This window comes from Ochotona curzoniae, unplaced genomic scaffold (assembly GCF_017591425.1).
Source record: "Ochotona curzoniae isolate NIBS_2020 unplaced genomic scaffold, NIBS_Ocur_1.0 scaffold_4505, whole genome shotgun sequence".
Classification (NCBI taxonomy): domain Eukaryota; kingdom Metazoa; phylum Chordata; class Mammalia; order Lagomorpha; family Ochotonidae; genus Ochotona; species Ochotona curzoniae.
The window spans coordinates 73758-93980 of record NW_024467118.1 but is presented as its reverse complement, the minus strand read 5'-3'; the positions used below and the strand labels follow the sequence as shown (position 1 = coordinate 93980).

The following is a 20223-nucleotide window of genomic DNA, read 5'->3' as shown; positions in this document are numbered from 1 at the left end:
CTCCCATCTGGGGTGCCTGGGGGCAGGAGTGTCCTCCTGTCAGGGGTGAATGGAGGGTGTGAGTGGCCTTCCATCTGGGGTGACTGGGGGCAGGAGCATCCTGTCAGGGGTGACTCGGGAGCAGGGGTGTCCTGTCAGGTGAATGTGGGGCGTGAACATCCTTTCATCTAGGGTGACCAGGAGTCAGGTGACTGGGGTAGGGGTGTCCTCCCATCTGGAGTGACTGGAGGTGGGAGTGTCCTGTCAGGGATGACTGGAAGGTAACCCCCCCCCCCGACTGTTGGACAGTGATGTGCAGGGGTGGGGCCGTCCTCAGGGGCAGCTCCTTTGGTGGGCAGTGCCCCCACACTGTCCTGTCCGTGATCTGTCCTTGGTTTCCGCCTTCTTCCACCTTCTGTCACAAGTGGCAGCATCAGTAGAAGGCCCTTCTTAGGGTGGGTCCTCGCTTGTCTGTCAGTTGGTTCTTAAACTGAGTCCGTGTGAGAAGTAGGTGGCTTGTTTATTGTGAATCTTCGACTGGAGGTGTCCATTGTGCCTCTGTGAGCCCCACAGTTCGCAGGTACATTTGTTATTACAGTGGTTCAGTCCATAAAACACAGTCCTTGGGACTTCCGAGGGGTCTGCTGTCTCCAGTCTCTGCGGCCTTTTAACCTGACCACGGCCTGCCAGCTGCTCACAGGAGGCAGCAGGTGGAGGACTTGGGTGCAGGGCCTCCGTTGCAGATCTCAGTGCCCACTGCAAGGGAAGATGAGGCAGTGAGATCAGGTCCATTCATGGCTGTCCGTGTGTTCTCCAGTCCCCTCAGGAGGAAGGCCAGAGCATGGCCAGTGGCCAGCCCCAGCGGATTAGCCGATTAGCAGGGCTGAGCCTGCCTTAGCTAGAGCCCTGGCTGACACCCTGCCCTTCTTAGCACAGGCCTGCCCTGCAGTTGCTTGTTTACCTCTTGGGGGCGAGCAGGTGGCTGAGCCAATGCCCTCAACCCCCGTGGCTATTGGGTGCCCCTGCCCATGGGATATTCTGCATCTTGGGTCTGGGGAATTCAGCTGGTGAGGTCAGCTCCATCATCCTAGGCCCTACCCTGCGCCTGCTCCTGCCTTGTGGAGCCCAGACCTTTTTTGACTGGTACCCGCTCTTCCTCCTTCTTCTTCTCCTCCTCCAGGGCCTTCACTTTGGCCTCATACTCGTCTGCCAGCGCCTTCCACTCCTTCCTGTTGTTCTGCAGGCGGTCAAACATGGGCAGGATTTCTTCGTGGAAACGTGAAAACTCCTGGGGGGAGTGGAGCAGTCAGTGGGCATAACGGGCAGCAGCTCCCTGCCTCTGGCCCGCCCCTACTGCCCCCATCCCCCCAGCTCATATACCCCTTGCTCCCTGTCCCCTCTATGGAAGGCCCTGTGAGGACACCAGGAGGGAGGGACTTCCAGTGGGACGACACTGGCCCACTCAAGCCCTAGAAGGGGGTGTGGTGGCCTGCATTGGGCTTGTGATGTGCAGGACCTTGGAAGCAGTAGAGGGGCTGAGGCAGGATGGAGCCGAGCCCTGAAAGGAGATGGAGGTGGCAGATGAGCCTACCCTGCAAACCTCCTCATGCACACAATTCGCGTGTGCATGTTACCTCCAGACATGTCAGACCTGCACAAATGGCCTGTACGTGTCCTTTGCCTACGCATGCCCTATACCTACACGTGCCCCATTTGCATTTGGCAGTGCACAGTTCACACCACATCTTATTACATGTGAACACATTCGGAAGAGGATGGGGATAGGCCAAGCAAGTCTTGAACCTCTGGAGCACCCATAGCCCTCCTGGTGCAGCTGCCCCACACACCTACCTTGTACACAAAGGTGCACACGAAGTCGATGAAGCCGACCTGCAGCTTGGGGAGCTCGGCTGCCTTGTTGCGGTCCATCATGGGCTTAAAGGGGAAGTAGAGGTGGTGACCAGAAAGACAGCTCCTCGGGCCCCTGCTCGTCCCAAGGACAGAAGCGTGGAACATGGGCCCCTTGGGAACTATGCCGGCCCTGTAATCAGCTGTCTTGCCTGAGCCCTGGGTACAGTGCTGTGGGTCCCCCGGATGTGGTCCCTGTGCCCTGGGAACCCTGCTTAGTCTACCATGTCAAAGGATGCCTGAGGCCACAGCAAGGGTGTGACTTGCTGTCCCCCAGGGAACCTGCTAGTGGCCAGCCGCACCTGGCCTCAGGCTCTCTGGACACAGCCCACTGTCAGGCTGCCTTGCCGGATACAGTCAATTTGCCCAGCCAGTGGCTTTCCCACTGACCTGGCCTGACTTGGCCCACAGTGCCATTGGCTGGCCTTAGTCCTGGCATTGCAGCTCCTGCTCCACCACCCTGGGCAGCCCTTCCTCTCCCACAGCACCACCTGGAGCTCCCGAGGCACAGCCCAGCACAACCTGAGTCCCCTGGCAGCCCAGCCACTCACAATGGGCTGCTGATCCAAGACGGTCCTTTCCAAGTCCCCTTGTTCCCAGAACTCTGCAGCTACCAGAAGAGCCACCTGGGGGCAGGGAGTATGAGGGTCTGCCCCTTAGAACCCCCATCCCCTGCCCGTGCAGGAGCCCCCATCTGCCCCTACCCCTAGGCCCACAGGAGCCCCCAACCTGGGGCTCTAACCTTGCTCTGCACTTCCCAGGGCTTGGTGATGGCTGACAAGTCGCACGCAGTCATCATCATGGCCCTAGGGGCAGGCAGAGCAGAGCACAGCTGAGCAGGTGCCTTCATGTGTCTCCCAGGCTCTCACTGCGCGTGGGGCATGTGGCCGGGGGAGCACATGGGTCTGGTTCTGCCTGAGGTATAGGACCCATGCGGAGGCTGCCGCACTCACATGACAATCTCCTTGCGTGTGGTCTCCAGGGACAGGTATTCCACCCAGCTCTTCTTGTCCTGGTAGTTCTTGGACTCGTCCACAATCTTCTGAAACATGGTCCTCTTCCTGCGCACAGTGTGAGGGAAGCCATCAGGGCAGCAGGTGGACTCAGCCCCCACCTCAGTGTGCACCCCTATTGGTGTGGCCCTCTCCGGCACCTCCTCCCATGTGCAGCCCCACCCCACACAGTGCACACGTACTTGAAGTAGAGCGCCAGGTCCGTGGCAATGATGGCGATGTCCATGAGGTGGATCACATGCTCGTGCTGCCGCCGGTTAAGGTTCTGGTAGATGTTCAGGCTCTGCGGGGGGCCTCCACGAGTGAGCATGTGCATGTCCCCCACACTGTCCTGCCTGTTCCTTGCACACCCTGCCCTCGCCCTGGCCCATACCAGGGTCTGCCCTGGGCCATCTGCATCCTCTGGGGAACCCAGGGGACTAGCTAGGGAGGGGCAGGGCCACTTGGGGTTTTGCACTGCCCATTGCCCACCTCCCAGGGTCAGTCCTGGTTACTGCCCTCTGGACACTGTTGCACCACCCAATCCTTCTGCACACCAGCCTCTGGGGTTTCCCAGGCTTCCAAACCCTGGCAGCCCACAGCTTTGTGTTGGCCCACCTGGCCTTCCCCCATGCCTGGGACATGAGGCCTACAGCATTGCCCATCCCCCGGACACACAGCTTGGTGTGCACACAGCCTGGGAGCACACACAGCCATGAGTGTAGACACGAACCTCCTCTCCAAGAAGAAACTTGCCGAATTCCAGGTGGTGACGCTCCAAAATGGAGGAGCCATGGAGCTTGGCCAGAGGGTTCTGGGATCTGTCAGGAGCAAGTACACAGAGACCCAGGGACAGAGTGACAGCTGGCCCATGCAGCTGTGGCACCCTCTGACTCCCTGCCAGTGGCTCTTGTCACAAATGTGGTCCCCCCAACCAGGACGCCTACTTCATCTGGTACAGGTTGTTGGTACCACGGTGGTCGATGTCATGGCATAGGCCGGCAGTCACCATGGCGAAGGCCTCCAGGTCTGTGTAGTAACTCTTGAGTTTGCCAGTCTGCCAGTCGTGGGAGAGGAAGCTGGGTCATGTGGGTACCAAACCAAGTGAATCCCCCCTTCCACCCTGGGCAAACTTCTTGGTCTGTCTGCCTGTGGGATGTTGTCTGTATATGGGTCCTCTCTACCTGTGGGGCCCTGTTTGCTTTGGGGCCCACCCCGCTGGCCTCCAGCACCCACCATGAGCAGCGTAAACATGGTCTGTGCCACGTTGAAGCCGTGACGCCAGTTGTGATAGGTGATTCTGCGGTAGGCTTTGCTGACGGAGAACAGGAACCGTACCAGGACCTGGGCCCACAGAACACACAGGCTCCACACCCTGACCCAGGCTCCTGGGGACCCCCACCTCCCATCTCTCCAGTGGCCCCTATAGTGGGGAGAGGAAGAGGCGGTAGGAGCCAGAAAGTCAGCCGGTCTCAGCCTGGGACAGGCCCCTTGAGGTGGGGGGACTTAGTCCTGGGAAGATGGGGAGCAGGTGTGTGCCCAGGGGGCCTCAACTGCCCCCACTGTGACTTTAGGGTTTGTTCTCTCTGTTCACGTGCATGTAGGTGCATTGGTATCTCTTCCATCTGCACAGTCTCCCAGTCTCCTTCCTCCAGCCCCAGAGGAGCCTGAAGGACACAACCTCCCTCCCAGGGCTGCAGAGCAGGGCCCCTCTCCTGGAGCCTCAGGTCAGCCCCAAGGATCACAGTGACTAGAAGACGGCACATTCACCCTCCCTCCCTCCTCACTGTGCACTGCCATCCATTCTAAACAAATGTTCTGTGGGATCTGGGCCCCTGCCATGTCCCTACTGCTTCCAGTGGCCATGTGGCTCCGACCACGTTCCTCCCTTGTCATGGGCCCCACACGTCCCTTCCCCATCATGGGTCCCCATGTTCCTCCCTCGTCATGGGGTGCCCGGCGTGGTCTCACCTCCTGAGGGATCTGGAACTTGCGGACCACACCCAGCTCATAGTACATCTGGATGCCGCATTTGACCAGCTCCAGCTCTGTGCACTCCAGGTCTGAGAAGTGGAACTCATAGATGTCAAACTTGTTGGGTCCGGGCAGCTCTTCCTTCTGCAAGGAGGGTTGGAGAATGAAGGGCAGGGCTGCTGCAGCTCCACCAGGTGCTTGAATGATCTCACACAGGCATGCATGGACTCCACACTCAGGTGGACACGGACACATGTGGATAAAGCACACATGTGCACACTCCAGAGGTGTGTTGCAATCACAGGCTAGCAGCTGCTGGATGATGATTGAGACTTGGGAAAAATTCATGTGATTCACGTCCTGCCCCAGGGTGGCTTAGTCACATGGGCAGTGACGGCCATGTCATATGCCTCTAGGGTGACTCACCCTGCACTCTGGACACACACGCCAGCACATATGTGCACTGGGCATCACAGATGGGCACACGGGCAGTTCTGGGAGAACACAGGGGTATGCTCAGGGCAGACTTGCAGACACAGCATGCTTGGACATATACACATAGGACATGCCCAGCAGGCAGCACTGTGTGCACAGGGGTGAGGACTCTGCCCTCCCACACCCCAGGACGGCAGTGGAGCTCACCAGAATGATGCCTAGTTCCTCCTCCTCACAGTCAGCAGGCTCCTTGCCCAGCCGCTTTCTGGTTGGCTGGAGAAAGGCAGACAAGTGTGAGGCACAGGCTTATGCTTGTCCACTCTCAGTTATAGGGTACCCTGCCCTCTGCACCTTCACAGAGATACTGTGCCCCCTGCAGCTTCACAGTGAGGCCCGCCCGCTATACTTTCACGGTGAGGCTGCACCCCTGTAAGCTGGAAGGTGGCGCTGTCTGAGAAGCAAGGGCAGTAGCGATTTGTGCACAGGAAGCACTACATCCAGACCTGGAGAAATGTGTGTCTACAGCTCACTTCCCACACAGACTTGCCTCTCAGGTCCCATCTGCAGGACCTATGATGGATGTTCAGGGCTCTGGCCACACTCAGCATTCAGCCCTGGCCTCACTCCAGCCTGGCTATGTTGGCTGGGGCGAGGGCAGGACCGGGCTGGCTTCTATGTGCTGACCATTGTTCCCCCCGACCCAGGAACAGAGGGGTATGAGGGTAGGGCCCTCTGTATCCTGACCGCTGTTCCCCACCCAGGGACAAATAGGGGGTGCATGAATAGTACCAGGATTGCCTGGATTTCATCCTTGTCACATCTCACGTGGTACAGAACCATGTCTTGGGCGATGTCCTTGCGGTTCTCTAGTTTGTTCATTTTATCGTAGGTGTCGGTGTTCAGCACTGACCAGCCCAGGAACTGTGTCAGGGACTGGAGAGACAGTGGGTATGAGGGCACTTCCTGTGTGCTCCACTTCCTGTTGCCCCTGGATTGCTGCAGGGCAGGTACTCCAGAGGTCATCCCCCATATACCTTACCACCCCTTCAGTCTCATGCAGGTTGGCAGGCAACTACACACCTGTCCCCCACACACCTGGTGAGCTACTTGCACCCTTGGCTAGCGTTTACCTCCATGATAACTTCATCCTGCTCATCGAAGGGCTTCCCGTCCTTCCTGTTGTAAAATGTGGCCACTCCCACAATCTCCTCCTTCTTGTTGACGATGGGCATGGATAGCACATTCTTGATGACCCATCCAGAGTCGTCCAGGGGCCCGTCCTGCGGGAGTGTGTCATAGCTGAGGTGATCTGTGCTGCCCATGGGTTGGGGCTGGGCTTTTGTGCTGCCTGGTCCCCATCGTTGGCCTGGACTGCCCCCTCATGCTTTTCTCACTGGGTTGGGGGTGGGGGGCCTTTGGCTCCATGGAGGTGTAAGCCTCTGCCACATAGGGTTGGGCTCAACACAGAGTCTCTGCACTGCTCTACTGCCTACCCCACATGTCTGGGCCTGGCAAGGGAACCACACACGATGGGCCCGTTCCTATGGGACTCAGAGACATCTGGTGCCCAGGAGAGCGCCGATCTGAGTCCATGTCCCAGTTGTGGACACACGGAGCAGACACCATCCATGCTGAGACTAGCCTGGCCCAGCTGAGATCAGCTAAGTGGGAGTGGCTGAGTCCCAGCTGGTCTGGCCAGAACACACACTGTGAACAAACCAGTACCTGGAACTTGAACATTTCATCCGCAGAGGTGTTCATGATGTTGCAGATCTGGAAAACAGCAGAGCCATGTGGCAGAGCAGGCAGTGGAGTCCAGAGAAGAAACTCCAGGGATGAGGCAGAGCCCAGGGCTGGGGCAGGACTGTTCCTGGGGACGTGGGGTGGTCCTGGACAGGGCCCGGGGCTGGGGCAGGCCAGGGCCTGGGGACACGGTGTGGTGCTGGGCAGGGGCCAGGGCTGGGGTAGAGCAGGGCTTGGGGACATGTATGGTCCTGGGTACAAACTTTGCCCAATGTGGCACAGGACTCACAAAGCCACTCTCAGCCACGTAGGTTGGAAGGCCACTGACCAGGGCCCAGTGGTCAGCAGGGGGTGTGCTGGGGAGAGAAGCAGAGAGTTACGGGGTGGAGCTGTGAGCTCCCAGGTCTGGTACTCGGTGGGAGAAGGGGTGAGGAGAAGCAGAGTGTGGCAGGGGTGAAGAGGAACAGGATGGGACAGGGGTGAGTAGGGGCTAGGTGGGGCAGGGGTGAGGAGGAGTCGGGTGGGACGGGGTGAGGAGGAGCCAGGTGGAGCAGAGGTGAGGAGGAGCAGGATGGGACAGGGGTGAGTAGGGGCTAGGTGGGGCAGGGGTGAGGAGGGACAGAGTGGGTGGGACAGGGGTGAGGAGGAGTGGGTGGTGTAGGGGTGAGGAGGAACAGGATGGAGCAGGGGTGAAGAGGAGCTGAGTCGGGAGCATTCTTCTCTGAGCTGGTGATGCCCCCCTCACTGGCCTCCCTAACCCTGGGCCAGCATCCTGCCAAACCTGCACTTACGGGATGACCTTAATGTCCTCCTTGCCATGCAGGATGTAGTCAATAACCTTGTAGAAGACGATTTCCTGAGAAACGAACACGTCAGGCAGGGGGTCCATCCCAGCTCCACAAAGGGGATCCCTCTTGGAAGAGGTGAATAATAGCAGGGACCCCCAGACACATACACACACCACACATGGCCACATACATGCATATACGCTTATACAGTCACACACACACAACCCTGGCATGTGTGCATGTCATATGTTTGCACACACAATCACACATGCAGGACATCACTTGTACTCCTCAGGGCTCTGCCCACTGAGATGCTGATCTGGCCCCCCCCACAAACACACATGCTTGCAGTTGGGATCCCCGTGGGGAGGCATGCCCATGGCTCAGGGACAGCACGGGGTGTAGATTGGCTGGCATAGCCCACACTCAGGATGGTCTAGGCACCTCCCAGGAATCCAAGCTGGACAACGCTGGTGTCCACTCACCCGGCCGTCAGGTGTGCGTGGCCCTGAGTATGGCTGGGCCTCGCCCATCAGCACAGGCCACACATCAAAGAACTCCTGAAAGGGCAGCAGGGAGGCTCATGAGTTGGGCCCAGAGCTGGCTGGCCAGGAGGGGCTGTGGGTGGGGTCTTACCTTCTCTTTGGTCATGTCCAGGAGGCCCACAGAGTAGCGGTCACAGTTGAGATAGGCTCGCACCGTGTAGAAGGCCTTGTGGAACTGCCTCTCAATGTCTGTCAGTTCCTCAAATACCTTGTTGGCTGACCACAGCAGCACCTGCCGGCAAGACACCATCCCATGCACCAGGGGCTACATGTATGGGGGACATGTGTAAAAGGGAGGTGTACAAGAACACGTGTATGAGGAGGTGTGCAGAGAACAGGTGTATGAGGGAGGTGTACGGGGGACTCATGTACGAGGGAGGTGTACGGGGGACTCATGTATGAGTGAGGTGTACAGGGGACTCATGTATGAGGGAGGTGTACGGGGGACTCATGTATGAGTGAGGTGTACGGGGGACTCATGTATGAGGGAGGTGTATGGGGGACACATGTATGAGTGAGGTGTACGGGGGACTCATGTATGAGGGAGGTGTACGGGGGACTCATGTATGAGTGAGGAGGTCAGGGGATACATGTATGAGTGAGGTGTACGGGGGACTCATGTACGAGGGAGGTGTACGGGGGACACATGTATGAGGGAGGAGTTCAGGGGACACATGTATGAGGGAGGTGTATGGGGGACTCATGTATGAGGGAGGAGGTCAGGGGACACATGTATGAGGGAGGTGTACGGGGGACTCATGTATGAGTGAGGTGTACAGGGGACACATGTAGGAGGGAGGTGTACGGGGGACTCATGTATGAGGGAGGTGTACGGGGGACTCATGTATGAGGGAGGAGGTCAGGGGACACATGTATGAGGGAGGTGTACGGGGGACTCATGTATGAGTGAGGTGTACAGGGGACACATGTATGAGGGAGGTGTACGGGGGACTCATGTACGAGGGAGGTGTACGGGGGACTCATGTATGAGGGAGGAGGTCAGGGGATACATGTATGAGGGAGGTGTACGGGGGACTCATGTATGAGGGAGGTGTACGGGGGACTCATGTATGAGGGAGGAGGTCAGGGGATACATGTATGAGGGAGGTGTACGGGGGACTCATGTACGAGGGAGGTGTACGGGGGACACATGTATGAGGGAGGAGGTCAGGGGACACATGTATGAGGGAGGTGTACGGGGGACTCATGTATGAGGGAGGAGGTCAGGGGATACATGTATGAGGGAGGTGTACGGGGGACTCATGTATGAGGGAGGTGTACGGGGGACTCATGTATGAGGGAGGAGGTCAGGGGATACATGTATGAGGGAGGTGTATGGGGGACTCATGTACGAGGGAGGAGGTCAGGGGACACATGTATGAGGGAGGTGTACGGGGGACTCATGTATGAGGGAGGAGGTCAGGGGATACATGTATGAGGGAGGTGTATGGGGGACTCATGTACGAGGGAGGAGGTCAGGGGACACATGTATGAGGGAGGTGTACGGGGGACTCATGTATGAGGGAGGTGGTCAGGGGATACATGTATGAGGGAGGTGTACGGGGGACTCATGTATGAGGGAGGAGGTCAGGGGATACATGTATGAGGGAGGTGTATGGGGGACTCATGTACGAGGGAGGTGTACAGGGCACTCATGTATGAGGGAGGTGTACGGGGGACTCATGTATGAGGGAGGAGGTCAGGGGACACATGTAGGAGGGAGGTGTACGGGGGACACATGTAGGAGGGAGGTGTACAGGGGACTCATGTATGAGGGAGGTGTACGGGGGACACATGTATGAGGGAGGTGTACGGGGGACTCATGTATGAGTGAGGTGTACGGGGGACACATGTAGGAGGGAGGTGTACAGGGGACTCATGTATGAGGGAGGTGTACGGGGGACACATGTAGGAGGGAGGTGTACGGGGGACTCATGTATGAGGGAGGTGTACGGGGGACTCATGTATGAGGGAGGTGTACGGGGGACACATGTATGAGGGAGGAGGTCAGGGGATACATGTATGAGGGAGGTGTACGGGGGACTCATGTATGAGTGAGGTGTACGGGGGATACATGTATGAGGGAGGTGTACGGGGGACACATGTATGAGGGAGGTGTACGGGGCACTCATGTATGAGGAAGGTGGTCAGGGGACACATACGGGGGACCCATGTACAGGGGAGGTGTATCGGGAACACACTTCAGAAGCTTCCCCTGAGCCGTGGCCCTGATGCTGACTGTTCCACTTGTGATCTAGTTTTCTGAGGCACTGAAGATGGGCCGAGTACTGGGGACCCTGACTGGGGAGTGCAGAGTAGCTCTTTCTCTCTGTCTCTGCCTCTCTCTCTCACGCCCTCTCTCTGTCTCTCTGTCTGCCTTTCAAACATATCTTTGCACGTGAGTGCATCAGTGGAAAGGGAACCCAGTGTTTCCGACTTGCTGCTCCACAACTGGCCGGGAGAGATCGGGCTGAGGACACAAATGCTTGACTCTTAAACTCTGGGTCTGTCTGTGGCTCCAGCAAAGGGAACCTGTGGTTTGGTGGGGTTCCCTGCATCTCTGGCCCCCTGACAAGCCTCTGGTGGGGTCCAACAGTACCAGGCATGACCCCTCTTCACCCTCCCCACCCCAGGGGTGTTTCTGAAGCCCCTTGTCCTGGCCTCTGTGCTCTGATGTGGGTGACCAGGCAGTCAGCTCAAGTCATGATGAGTTGGAGCCCCCTTCACCCCCCCAACACCTGCCAAATGATTCTGCCTCTTTAATGAACACCGGCTGCATCCCAAGACCATACAGCTTATACATCCCACTGAGGGTTAGGGAAAGTGTGCAGACAGGTGCACATCAGAGTCAGGTAAAGCCACAGACAGCCTCTCCTCTAAGAGGCAGGCAGAGCTCTCTCCCTGCAGCCCCTCTGTTCTCAGGCTGAGCCCTGCCCCAAGCTCTGTTTCCAGGGATTAGTCCCTGGAAACTTTAAAGTGGCTTTTATTTACATGTTTGAGAGAAAGTGCTTCCATCTGCTGGTTCACTTCCCAAACGCCCCAAATCAGCTGCAGCTGGGACAGGCAAAGGTGAGCAGATGGGAACAGGGCAGCAGGTCCTCAAGGACCCCCAGCGTGGGCATCAGCAGGAGCTGGACAGGGCATGGAGCCTGGAACCAGCACAGGATGGGCAGCCCAGGTCTTGTCACGACATCCCCCTCCACAGTGATTTCAGCATAGCTCAGAAGACAAAGAATGCTCACACATATTCTTGCGTACAAAGCAATTTCACTGTTGTACAGATCACCCTTAGGATTCTTTTAATGATTTTGAAGTTCATGTTACAACAATCACCACCATTTATCCAAGCTAATGTTGATATGTCCTGCCTCTCCTTCCTCCAGGGGACCCTACTCCACCTGTGGTTCCGGTCTGGATCAGGTCTCCAGGGCATCTGCCATCCCAGGCCAACCCCTGTCCTTGCTCTTGCTCTGGGCACTCCAGTGGTCTCATTGCTTCTGGTCTGTGATCCGGGCCAGGCCAGCCCTGACCATAGGCAGGTTCAGGGTCTGAGATTATGGGTTCAGATCAGGACTCAGGAAAGCAACAGAAACAAAATGCAGACCCTTGCACAGCTCTGGCAACTGAGCCCAAGGTCTCATAACTGTTGGCCTGGTGGGATCTGCCCAGGCTGGCCCCGCCCAGCTCTTATCAGAGGCAGAGCTTCCTGGCCACCTGACACTGCCCACCTCTTCCTGGATGGCTGACCCTGGGAGGGCTGCTCTGACCCCAGCAAGTCCTCCGCCAATAGCTCAATACTGGGAACTCAGGCCCCAGGGGATCCCACAGAATCAGCCACTTTACTGGCTGTGGGCAGGTGGTGCTCAGTGTGGGTCAGTAGGGGCTGGAGCCAGAGGGATGTCCCGGATCTAATGGACCAGGCCTCAGCTCCAGAGTCAGGACTGACTATGGGTCCCAGGTGAGTACTGACAGTTATGGCTGTGTTTTGGCCTGTCCTGGGAGCCAGGGGCAAAATACCCATGCCCATCTACTAACAGCCCACCTGCGACTCACCCAGGAGCCAAACAGGTGCATTGCAAGGACCTGCTCAGTTCCTTGAGGCTCTCCTGTAAAAAGTCACCCCCATTGGAAGCGATTGCCATCTTGAGCTGCAGACTTAACACAAACCCAGCTAAAAGACAAAGTTCTGTGAGTATTATCACACTGATTCTAAAGTTCATATGGAAAGACAGAAAGACCCAAACTAGCCAGCACCACGTTACAGAAAAGAGGTTGGCAGACTGAGATGGTCTTCAGCACTGTGAGCATGGGCTCGGTACGACAGCTCAATGGTCAGTATCTGATACGGGGACCAGTTCATGTCCCAGCTGCTCCACGTTCCATCCAGCTTCCTACTGAGGCCTGGGAATGCAGCAGAAGATGGCCCAAAGCCATGGAACCCTGTACCCACGTGGGAGGCCTGGAAGAGGCTCTTGGCTTCTGGTTTCAGATTTGCTTAGCTTTGGCCATTGCAGGCATTTGGGGGAATGAACTAGCAGATGGAAGATCTTTCTGTGTCTCCTCTCTGTAAATCTGCCTTTCCAATAAGAAAAACAATAAATAAATCTTTTAAAAAGGCTGTGAGGATACAATGATGTGAGAGGAGAGCCTTGGGAGAGAGCAGGCCCTGGTATAATGCCACCCTACACTTGGTCCAGGGGACTGAGCCCCGTCCATGACCCCCAACACACATACAACCTGCGGGACTGAGCTCCATCCATGACCCCTCAACATACATGGCCCAGGGGACTGAGCCTTATCCATGTCGCACTCTCCATGGCCCAGAGGGCTGATCCCTGTCCATGACCCCCGCAACACACACATACACACACGGCTCCAGGGGGCTGAGCCCCATCCATGTCTCCAACATGGCCTGAAGCCATAGACACTGCCTGGAGATGAGCTGTCCTGGGCACCAAGGTGCCCAGAACAGAAGCCTCTAGGCACAGGTCTTGTGCCTGTCACAAAGTGATTGCAGCTGAGCACAAAAACAAAGCTGTGGAAACTTCTTGAAGAAAACAGCATGAATTCGAGGTGACCTTGGAGGTTCTGGATGAATTTTTAGCTATAGCACAATGAACAATCTACAAAGGACAATAAGCCAGATTTACAGAAACTTTCTGCTCTGAAAATGCAGTTCAGAGAATAATCCACATGCAGATACACACAGGTGTGTTTGGGAAGATAAAGTACTGAGGGTCCAGCTGCGGCCTCAATGGATGGGAGCTTTGGGCACTGTCCAGGGATGGTCAGAGGGCATGGGGCTCCAGGCTTTGTGCGTTGGTGGTGGTCAGGTCTGCCCATGCCATGGTCAACTGTCAGGACACTGGGCCTGCCCAGGCACAGTTCTCCAGTCAGACACCAGGCCTGCCCTGGCCGCAGTTACCTGAGAGGACGCTAGGCCTACCCTGGCCGTGGTCATCCAGCCCTGGGGAGCCCAAGGAGACCCAAGGAGCCTGCCAAGAGGCTGGCTGTGAGGGGAAGAGACAATGGAGTATCCATCTCGGCTCTCTTGCTGACCCTCCTGACTGGTGGAGGTGTGTGAGCTTGCAGGTAGGCAAATCCTACCCTCTCCAGTTTGTGCTGCACATCTAAAACGGTTGTGAACTGATGTTTACTTAAAAAGGGACAAGTTAAGCCCTTGCTATATCCCACGCCAGTGCAGATCCAGTCTGGCTGCCCCACTTCCCGCCCAGCTCCTGCTGATAGTCTAGGAAAGCAGCAGATGGTGCCCAAAGTGCTTGGACTCCTGCACCTGGAGGCAGACCTGGGGAAATGCCTGCTTTCAGTCTGGGTGAGTCCGGCCTTCCCCTTTTGGTCCTGTGCTGGCTGTAGTTTCTCGTGCTTGCCTACTCCCACCTGCTGACTCTCCTAGCCCTAGCTGATCGGCAGCCCTGCTTACCTGTGCTCTCAACTGCTTCCTGTCCTTGCCCCTCCTGCTGGCTCTGGGCCTCATCCTCCCTGATTCTAGGAGCATCGTGTTCCCCACCCTGGGCATGGGCTGCAGTGTCCCCTCCACATTGCCCCTGGATGCAGAGCTCCCTGGCCACGTGGTGTGCCATGGTTGGGTGTGCTGCCGGAAGCCTCTCCCACTTTCAGATGCTCTTCTGGGGTCAGGAGGAGCCCCAGGACCCAGCTTTTCTCTTGAGACCATGGGACCAGCACAGCAGCCTCTTGACTGGTTTGCAGCAAGGACCAGGGGCTGGGTGGACAGTGGAAGCTCTGCTGCTGGTGCTGAAACCCTGTGCCAACCACTCGTTTGTGGGTCCCACCAGCAGCTCCCTCAGAGGCCTTCCTGTAGCACACACCACTGCCCACCTGCAGGACAAACACCAGGCCTGTCTGCTGCCTGGTGCAACCACAAAAGCCCAATGGACATGATCTGGTCGCTCATGGCTGACCACCCCCCTGCAGAGGTGCCTGGGGCCGACAGATGGGGTCAGGGCTGGGAGGTACCTGGCCTCGCCGTGTCTCACAGTTGTGGAGGTAGCTAAGGTGGTAGATCTTGAGGTTCAAGGTGGCAAAATTCAGGTATTTGGAGAAAACCTGGAATAGGAGTTACAGGGGTTGGACGTTTTGGGCTCGGCCCTGTGGAGGGCAACAGAATCACCTTAGTCTGTTGCAGGGACACTGGCTCTGCACTGCAAAGCTCATGGTGGGAGCCCATGCTCACACAGTGCAGAGGAGGGTCGGTCACACACAGAACACAGTTTACATGTGTATGTGCATGCTCACACATGCATGGGAAGGATACTGACATGCAGAGCAGGGCACACGTGTGGGGATGCACTCACACACGTTCACAGGAAGCACAGCAACATGTGGAGCAGGGCACATGCTTGGACCTGCACTCACACGTATGTGTGGGAAAGACAGTGACATGTAGAGCAGGGCACACTCGTGGGGACATGCACTCACACATATGTGTGGTATGTGGAACTCACATCTTGGTCTTCACTGGTGAAACAGGGTCCGTCCAGCTTGTTCACAGCCATGATCACAGCCATGACATCCTTGCCATTCATGATGGGCATGGCCAGGATGTTCCTTGTGGTGTAGCCGGTGAGCTCGTCGGCAAAGGGGCTGAAGTGGGGACACTGGTAGGAGGAGAGTAGGCATTGCCATAGCCTGAGCTGTTGCTAGGCCTGCTCAGAACACAGTCCCTGGGCTCCACCTCCCTCCTTCCTTGCTGAGTCTGTGAGTCTCACCAGCTCTGCCCTGTAGCACCACTGGTTCTTCCATGCCTGTTGGCTATCCACCAGGGTGGTCTCCTGAAGTTGGGGTCTGGCCCACTAGCCTCATCACCAAGACCCCAGCCCAGGGACTCGTTCTCTCACTTTGGCCTCCTCATCCACACCCTCCATACTTGTCTGTGGCTTTGGGGGATCCGTGAGCAGGACAAGTGCAGCTAGCACATGGGGCTGGGGACCTGCTGCACTGTGAAAAAAAATCTTCATCCACCCCTGGCTCCTGGGCAACACTGGATGGCTTCCAGAGGGGTTCCTGAGCCCCTTCATCTCGCACCTGTTAGGCTCTGCTTTTTTTTTTTTTTCTTCACATGAGACCCAGGGTCCCAGCACAGCGACTGGGGTGGACACTGGGGACTCAGATGGTCTGGGTTGGCCTCTGGGCTTCCCATAGGGTGTCCTCTAGACGTCAGATGGGTCTGCACCCCCTCCCCACGGCCAACAGTCAGGTGGGCATCAGTAGTGGTAACTGCCTCCTTGGTTATTGCTGGACGGATGAGGGGTTGCCACGAGGTACCCTCACGTTTGTGTTATTTAGTGTTGGTACTCAGGGGCACAGGTGCTGTTGCAAGTAGGGACATTCCCTGGGTCAGAGGGCACCCTCACTATTCTCTCCGGAGTGCACATCTGAGGCCAACAATCCCCTCACCCCTCCTCAGCCCCCAGCCCTCCCCAGCCTCTCCCCGGCCCCTGACCAGCCCCCAGCCTCTCCCCAGCCCTCCTCAGGCTCTCCACAGCCCCCAGCCTCTCCACAGCCCCACTCAGCCTCTGACCAGCCCCCAGCCTCTCCCCGGCACTCCTCAGGCTCTCCACAGCCCTGGCCCCTGCTGGCCACACAATCATTGCCATTGGACTGAGTGTGAGCAGATGTCTTCTCAACCACCCACTACAGGATCTCATGGGAGGCCCTGGCCAGGGATGGACCTTGGGTTGGGTCCCTATGTCAGTGCCAGGGAGGGGAGGCCCTCTCTGTATCCGAGAGTAGCAAGGGTCACAGCTGTGGCTTCCCTGGCTCCTCTGTCTGCACTTAACACTTCCTGCCTTGGAGCAGGCTTGGGTCCATGGTGAAGATGGTATGAGAAGCCAGCTTTCCACATCCCATTCATTCAAGTCAAGTCCCTCCCTATTCTAGCTCCTGCTAACACACTGGGAGCAGCAGGTATGTTCTTGGGTCCTGTCGCCACAGGGCAGATCCAGATGCAGTTTCTGGCTCCTGGCTCTAACCTGGCTCTTGGCTCCTGGCTCCTGGTTTCCAGCTGTTGTGCATGTTTGGGAAACTCTGCACCTCGACCTCTGATCAGTAGAAAAATAACTCCCAGTGGTCCTCTTGAGTGTGCACTGCTCTTCCCACCCCTCCACCAGGCTCCTTCTCCTCAAGGAAATCCTGCTGGCTGTGCCTTTGGCTCAGCTTTGCCTGGGGTCACTGGCCAGGCTGCTGCTGAGGCTCTGAGGTGTCCAGCGGGAGGCTAGGAGCTAGTGTCCACCCCCTAGAGCCTGTGGTGCCTGAGTACATGGCTTGAAGGCCAGGGGTCATCCCAGGAGGGTGTCCCTGGCTTTCACTCCATGGAGGGCCTAAACCAACAGGTAAGTCCCAGTGACCTGGGCAGTTGGGCAGTGTGGGCAGCAGGAGTCATTGGACGGCAAGATTAGTGGTCTTGGCCCACCCCTGTGACACCAGGGAGAAGTCTCTGCCAGCTCAGGGGGACCCGAGCTTGTACTTAGGGGACCTGAGCCTGTACTTGTGGTGTCTTGACTGCAGTGGGAGGAGGCTGGCCAAAGGCTGGGGGCCTCAGCCTCCCTCTGTGAAGCTGGTTGGGGACCCGCAAGCTCCCTCTGGGCAATTGGTGCTCATTGGCCAGGACCCTGGTGTCTGTCTTTCCTGTTGACATGCCCGATTCTCCCACAGGAACACTGCCCAGCTGCAAGGGCGGGGCCTGGGTCCAGGTTGGCTAAGCAGGGAGCAGAACCTCCAGGGATTAGTTAGGGGTGAGGGGTGGGAGCCCCTGAAACCTGTATGTGCCAGGTAGGGAGCAGGGGATGCCCACCTGGGCATGTGGCCAGGGGTCTTGTGAGGGATTGGTGGTGACCCACTTCCTGAAGTGAAATGGTGGAGCCAGCCTGAAGATTAACATATCCAGGGCGCTGGCCTGGCCGTTTATAGCAGGTGCAGCTAAGAGGATTGGGGCCACTTCCTTCCCAGGCTGGAGTCCCTGCGGGATTCCCCATGGGCAGGCAGGTTTGATGGGTCTGAGGGCCTCTGGGCTGGGGGCAGAACCTGGGGTTAGGCTCTTCCCTGCCTCCTTCCTCCTCAGGAGCTCCTTGTCTGTCTGTAGCATCTCCCTGGCCACTGCCCGTCACATTCTTGAGCCATGTCACTCCAAGCACAGGTGGGCAGCACTGCCAGACCCAGCAGCCTCCTCCTTGTGCTTGTCAGTGAGCTGGCGTCCACACTGATTCCAGACCCAGACTGACCTGGAGCCAGCGTGGTTGTGGCTCAGTCCATCTTCCTGATCGTAGGGACCGTTGGCTGCTGGAGCAACCCCAGGCTGTGCCCTTGGCCACCCAGAGTCTGGGCCTGAGGCCATGGCTGCCCAAGCCCTGAGCCTCTGGGGACCCTCAGGCCTCTGGGCACTGTGGTGGAGAGAGCATCTGCGTGTGGCTGCCCCAGTCCCAGGAGTGGCTGGGAGAGGCAGTGTTGAGGGATGAACATGGGGCCAGAGGGGTCTGTGATGGAAAGTTCAAAAGGCCCAGCCAGGGCCAGAAGTGGCCAGCACAGGGATAGAGCCCTTCACAGGGACCCTTGCAGGGGCCACAGTCCCACTCAGAGGGGCTGATGGGGACCTTACGTGCCCTCTGTTGAGTCTCTGTACAGGCCCCAGTTGACCACTAATGACCCCAGTGGATGCAGGGAGCCCTCGGCCTCACACCCACCTGGGACACATCTTCCACATTCACCATCTTCTTGGTCTGGGCCACATGCCCCACAACACCGATGTCCAGCGGGAAGACGATCTCAGAGTCAGGAGGCACCAGGCAGTCCTCCAGGACACTGTCGGCCCGCACACTGAAGAGCCGTGTGGCGAGCTCGGCCACACCATTGCGCTGGCGGTACATGAAGAGGCTGCAGCAGTCAGCATGGAGCAGGGGGCCCAGGCGCCGCAGGATCTTGAAGACAACACGCTCCATGTTGATGCTCTCCTGCATATCCTGCACCAGCTCAAACAGGGCCCGGCTCTCCTCCACCTGGCACAGCTCGCGCAGGCTCCCGCAGCCCACCGGGACACCATCCCCACAGGCCCCTGCCACCAGCTCGGGGCTCAGTTGCTTCCCGAAGTACTGGTGGGCAAAGCTGGGGTTCTGATCCAGGAAGCCGCGCACCTGCTGCTCACTGAGGCTCATGGTGGCTGATGCCTGTGCCCCTGGCCGCCACAGCTAGCATGAGCAGCTGCAAACGCTGCCTCAGCAAAGGCTGTCTTAGCAGCGATTAGGGAGCTGGTGGCCACTGACACACACCCACACACCCACAGGATGCCTGGCTAACGCTGTGCCCTCCCCCTGCGAACCTGCAGCAGGTACGCTGGGCTGAGGCCGGCAGGGGCAGGCTTTGGCTTCAGGAGGACAGACCTGCTCGGAGGGCCTCCAGACAGAAAGACTGTGAACCTGAGCAGCAGCCCCAGGTCCTCGTGGGGTAAAGTGAGCTGGGCTGCCAGCACCTCCCCAGGCAGGGCCAGGGAGGCCTGGCCAGCTTGACCCCAGGTCCCAGGGAGGAGCCCATGAGGTACAGGGTGTCAGAGCCTAGAGTGGGTGAACTCCCTCTGGATGAAAGAGTCTGGACCATCCATGAGGTCTCTATGCTGACTGTGCTGGCTTCAGCGGAAAACATTCAAGTTACTCCTTGCCACATCTCTCCACTCCCCTCCCTCACCCTTCCGCACAGGCTCTGCCTAACTCTGACCCCTTCCCTGCTGGTGGACGGGGGGGGGGGGGAACCACTGGGAGAGAGGCTGGTGGGTCCAAGACTCAGGCTCTCTCCTTATTTCCACATAGAGCCATGACCCCCATAACTGGGACAGGTGCAGCTAGGTTCCCTCTTGCTGCTGTCCCAGGAAGTGACCACAGGCTCTGCTCATCTGCACCATCAGCCTTTGAGACACAGGACACTGGGCTGCCCTTTCCTGCAGCCCCTGTGTTGGGGCGAGAGCCCTACACAAGCATCTGAGCTGACCTCTGTCCTCCACTGCTTTCCCAGACACATTAGCAGGGAGTGGGAGGGAAGCAGAGCAGCCTGGGGTGGGACTAGCACTGGAGATGGTGGCTTGATGTACTGTGCCACAGTACCACCCCAGACAATCTTGTTCATGATGGAAACAAAATGGGACATCCAGGAATCCACTGGAGGCTGTGCAGCCAACGAAGTAATTGCCAGGCAACCTGGCCACTCCCAGGTGGATGTGGCCTGGGCCTGCACTCTGCAGGGTAGGTCAAGAACCCAATTGGGGGGTGAGGAGACCCCAAACGGGCAGGTGGCAGCCTGGCCCCTGTGAGCTGCCATGGTCAGAACCACAGCATTCAA

The 20223-nt window shown here is 57.9% G+C and overlaps 1 protein-coding gene across 1 annotated transcript; it reads right to left on the bottom strand.

The window, feature by feature from the left end:
* Positions 1-655: 655 nt before the first annotated feature.
* Positions 656-19074, bottom strand: PDE6B (phosphodiesterase 6B). Its single transcript, XM_040965840.1, has 22 exons — positions 18582-19074; positions 15348-15500; positions 14860-14949; positions 8456-8596; positions 8305-8379; positions 7823-7887; positions 7321-7387; positions 7014-7061; positions 6419-6568; positions 6078-6221; positions 5496-5561; positions 4851-4997; positions 4116-4223; positions 3827-3936; positions 3613-3700; positions 3083-3183; positions 2841-2948; positions 2630-2693; positions 2439-2513; positions 1831-1914; positions 1111-1267; positions 656-735 (listed from the first exon to the last, which is right to left on the bottom strand). Exons 1-22 carry the CDS (start codon positions 19047-19049, stop codon positions 674-676), a joined length of 2571 nt encoding a protein of 856 aa, XP_040821774.1. The 5' UTR covers positions 19050-19074; the 3' UTR covers positions 656-673.
* Between the last annotated feature and the right edge of the window lie 1149 nt (positions 19075-20223).

What these genes read in the sequence shown, in the direction of transcription:
- PDE6B (XM_040965840.1), bottom strand. Translation starts at nt 19,049, where the DNA reads ATGAGCCTCAGTGAGCAGCAGGTGCGCGGCTTCCTGGATCAGAACCCC. An exon ending in GTGAGACACGGCGAGGCCAG is followed by an intron (nt 8,597 to 14,859) that starts GTACCTCCCAGC and finishes TCTTGCCGGCAG; the next exon opens with GTGCTGCTGTGGTCAGCCAA. An exon ending in AGTTCCAGATCCCTCAGGAG is followed by an intron (nt 4,224 to 4,850) that starts GTGAGACCACGC and finishes CTGTGGGCCCAG; the next exon opens with GTCCTGGTACGGTTCCTGTT.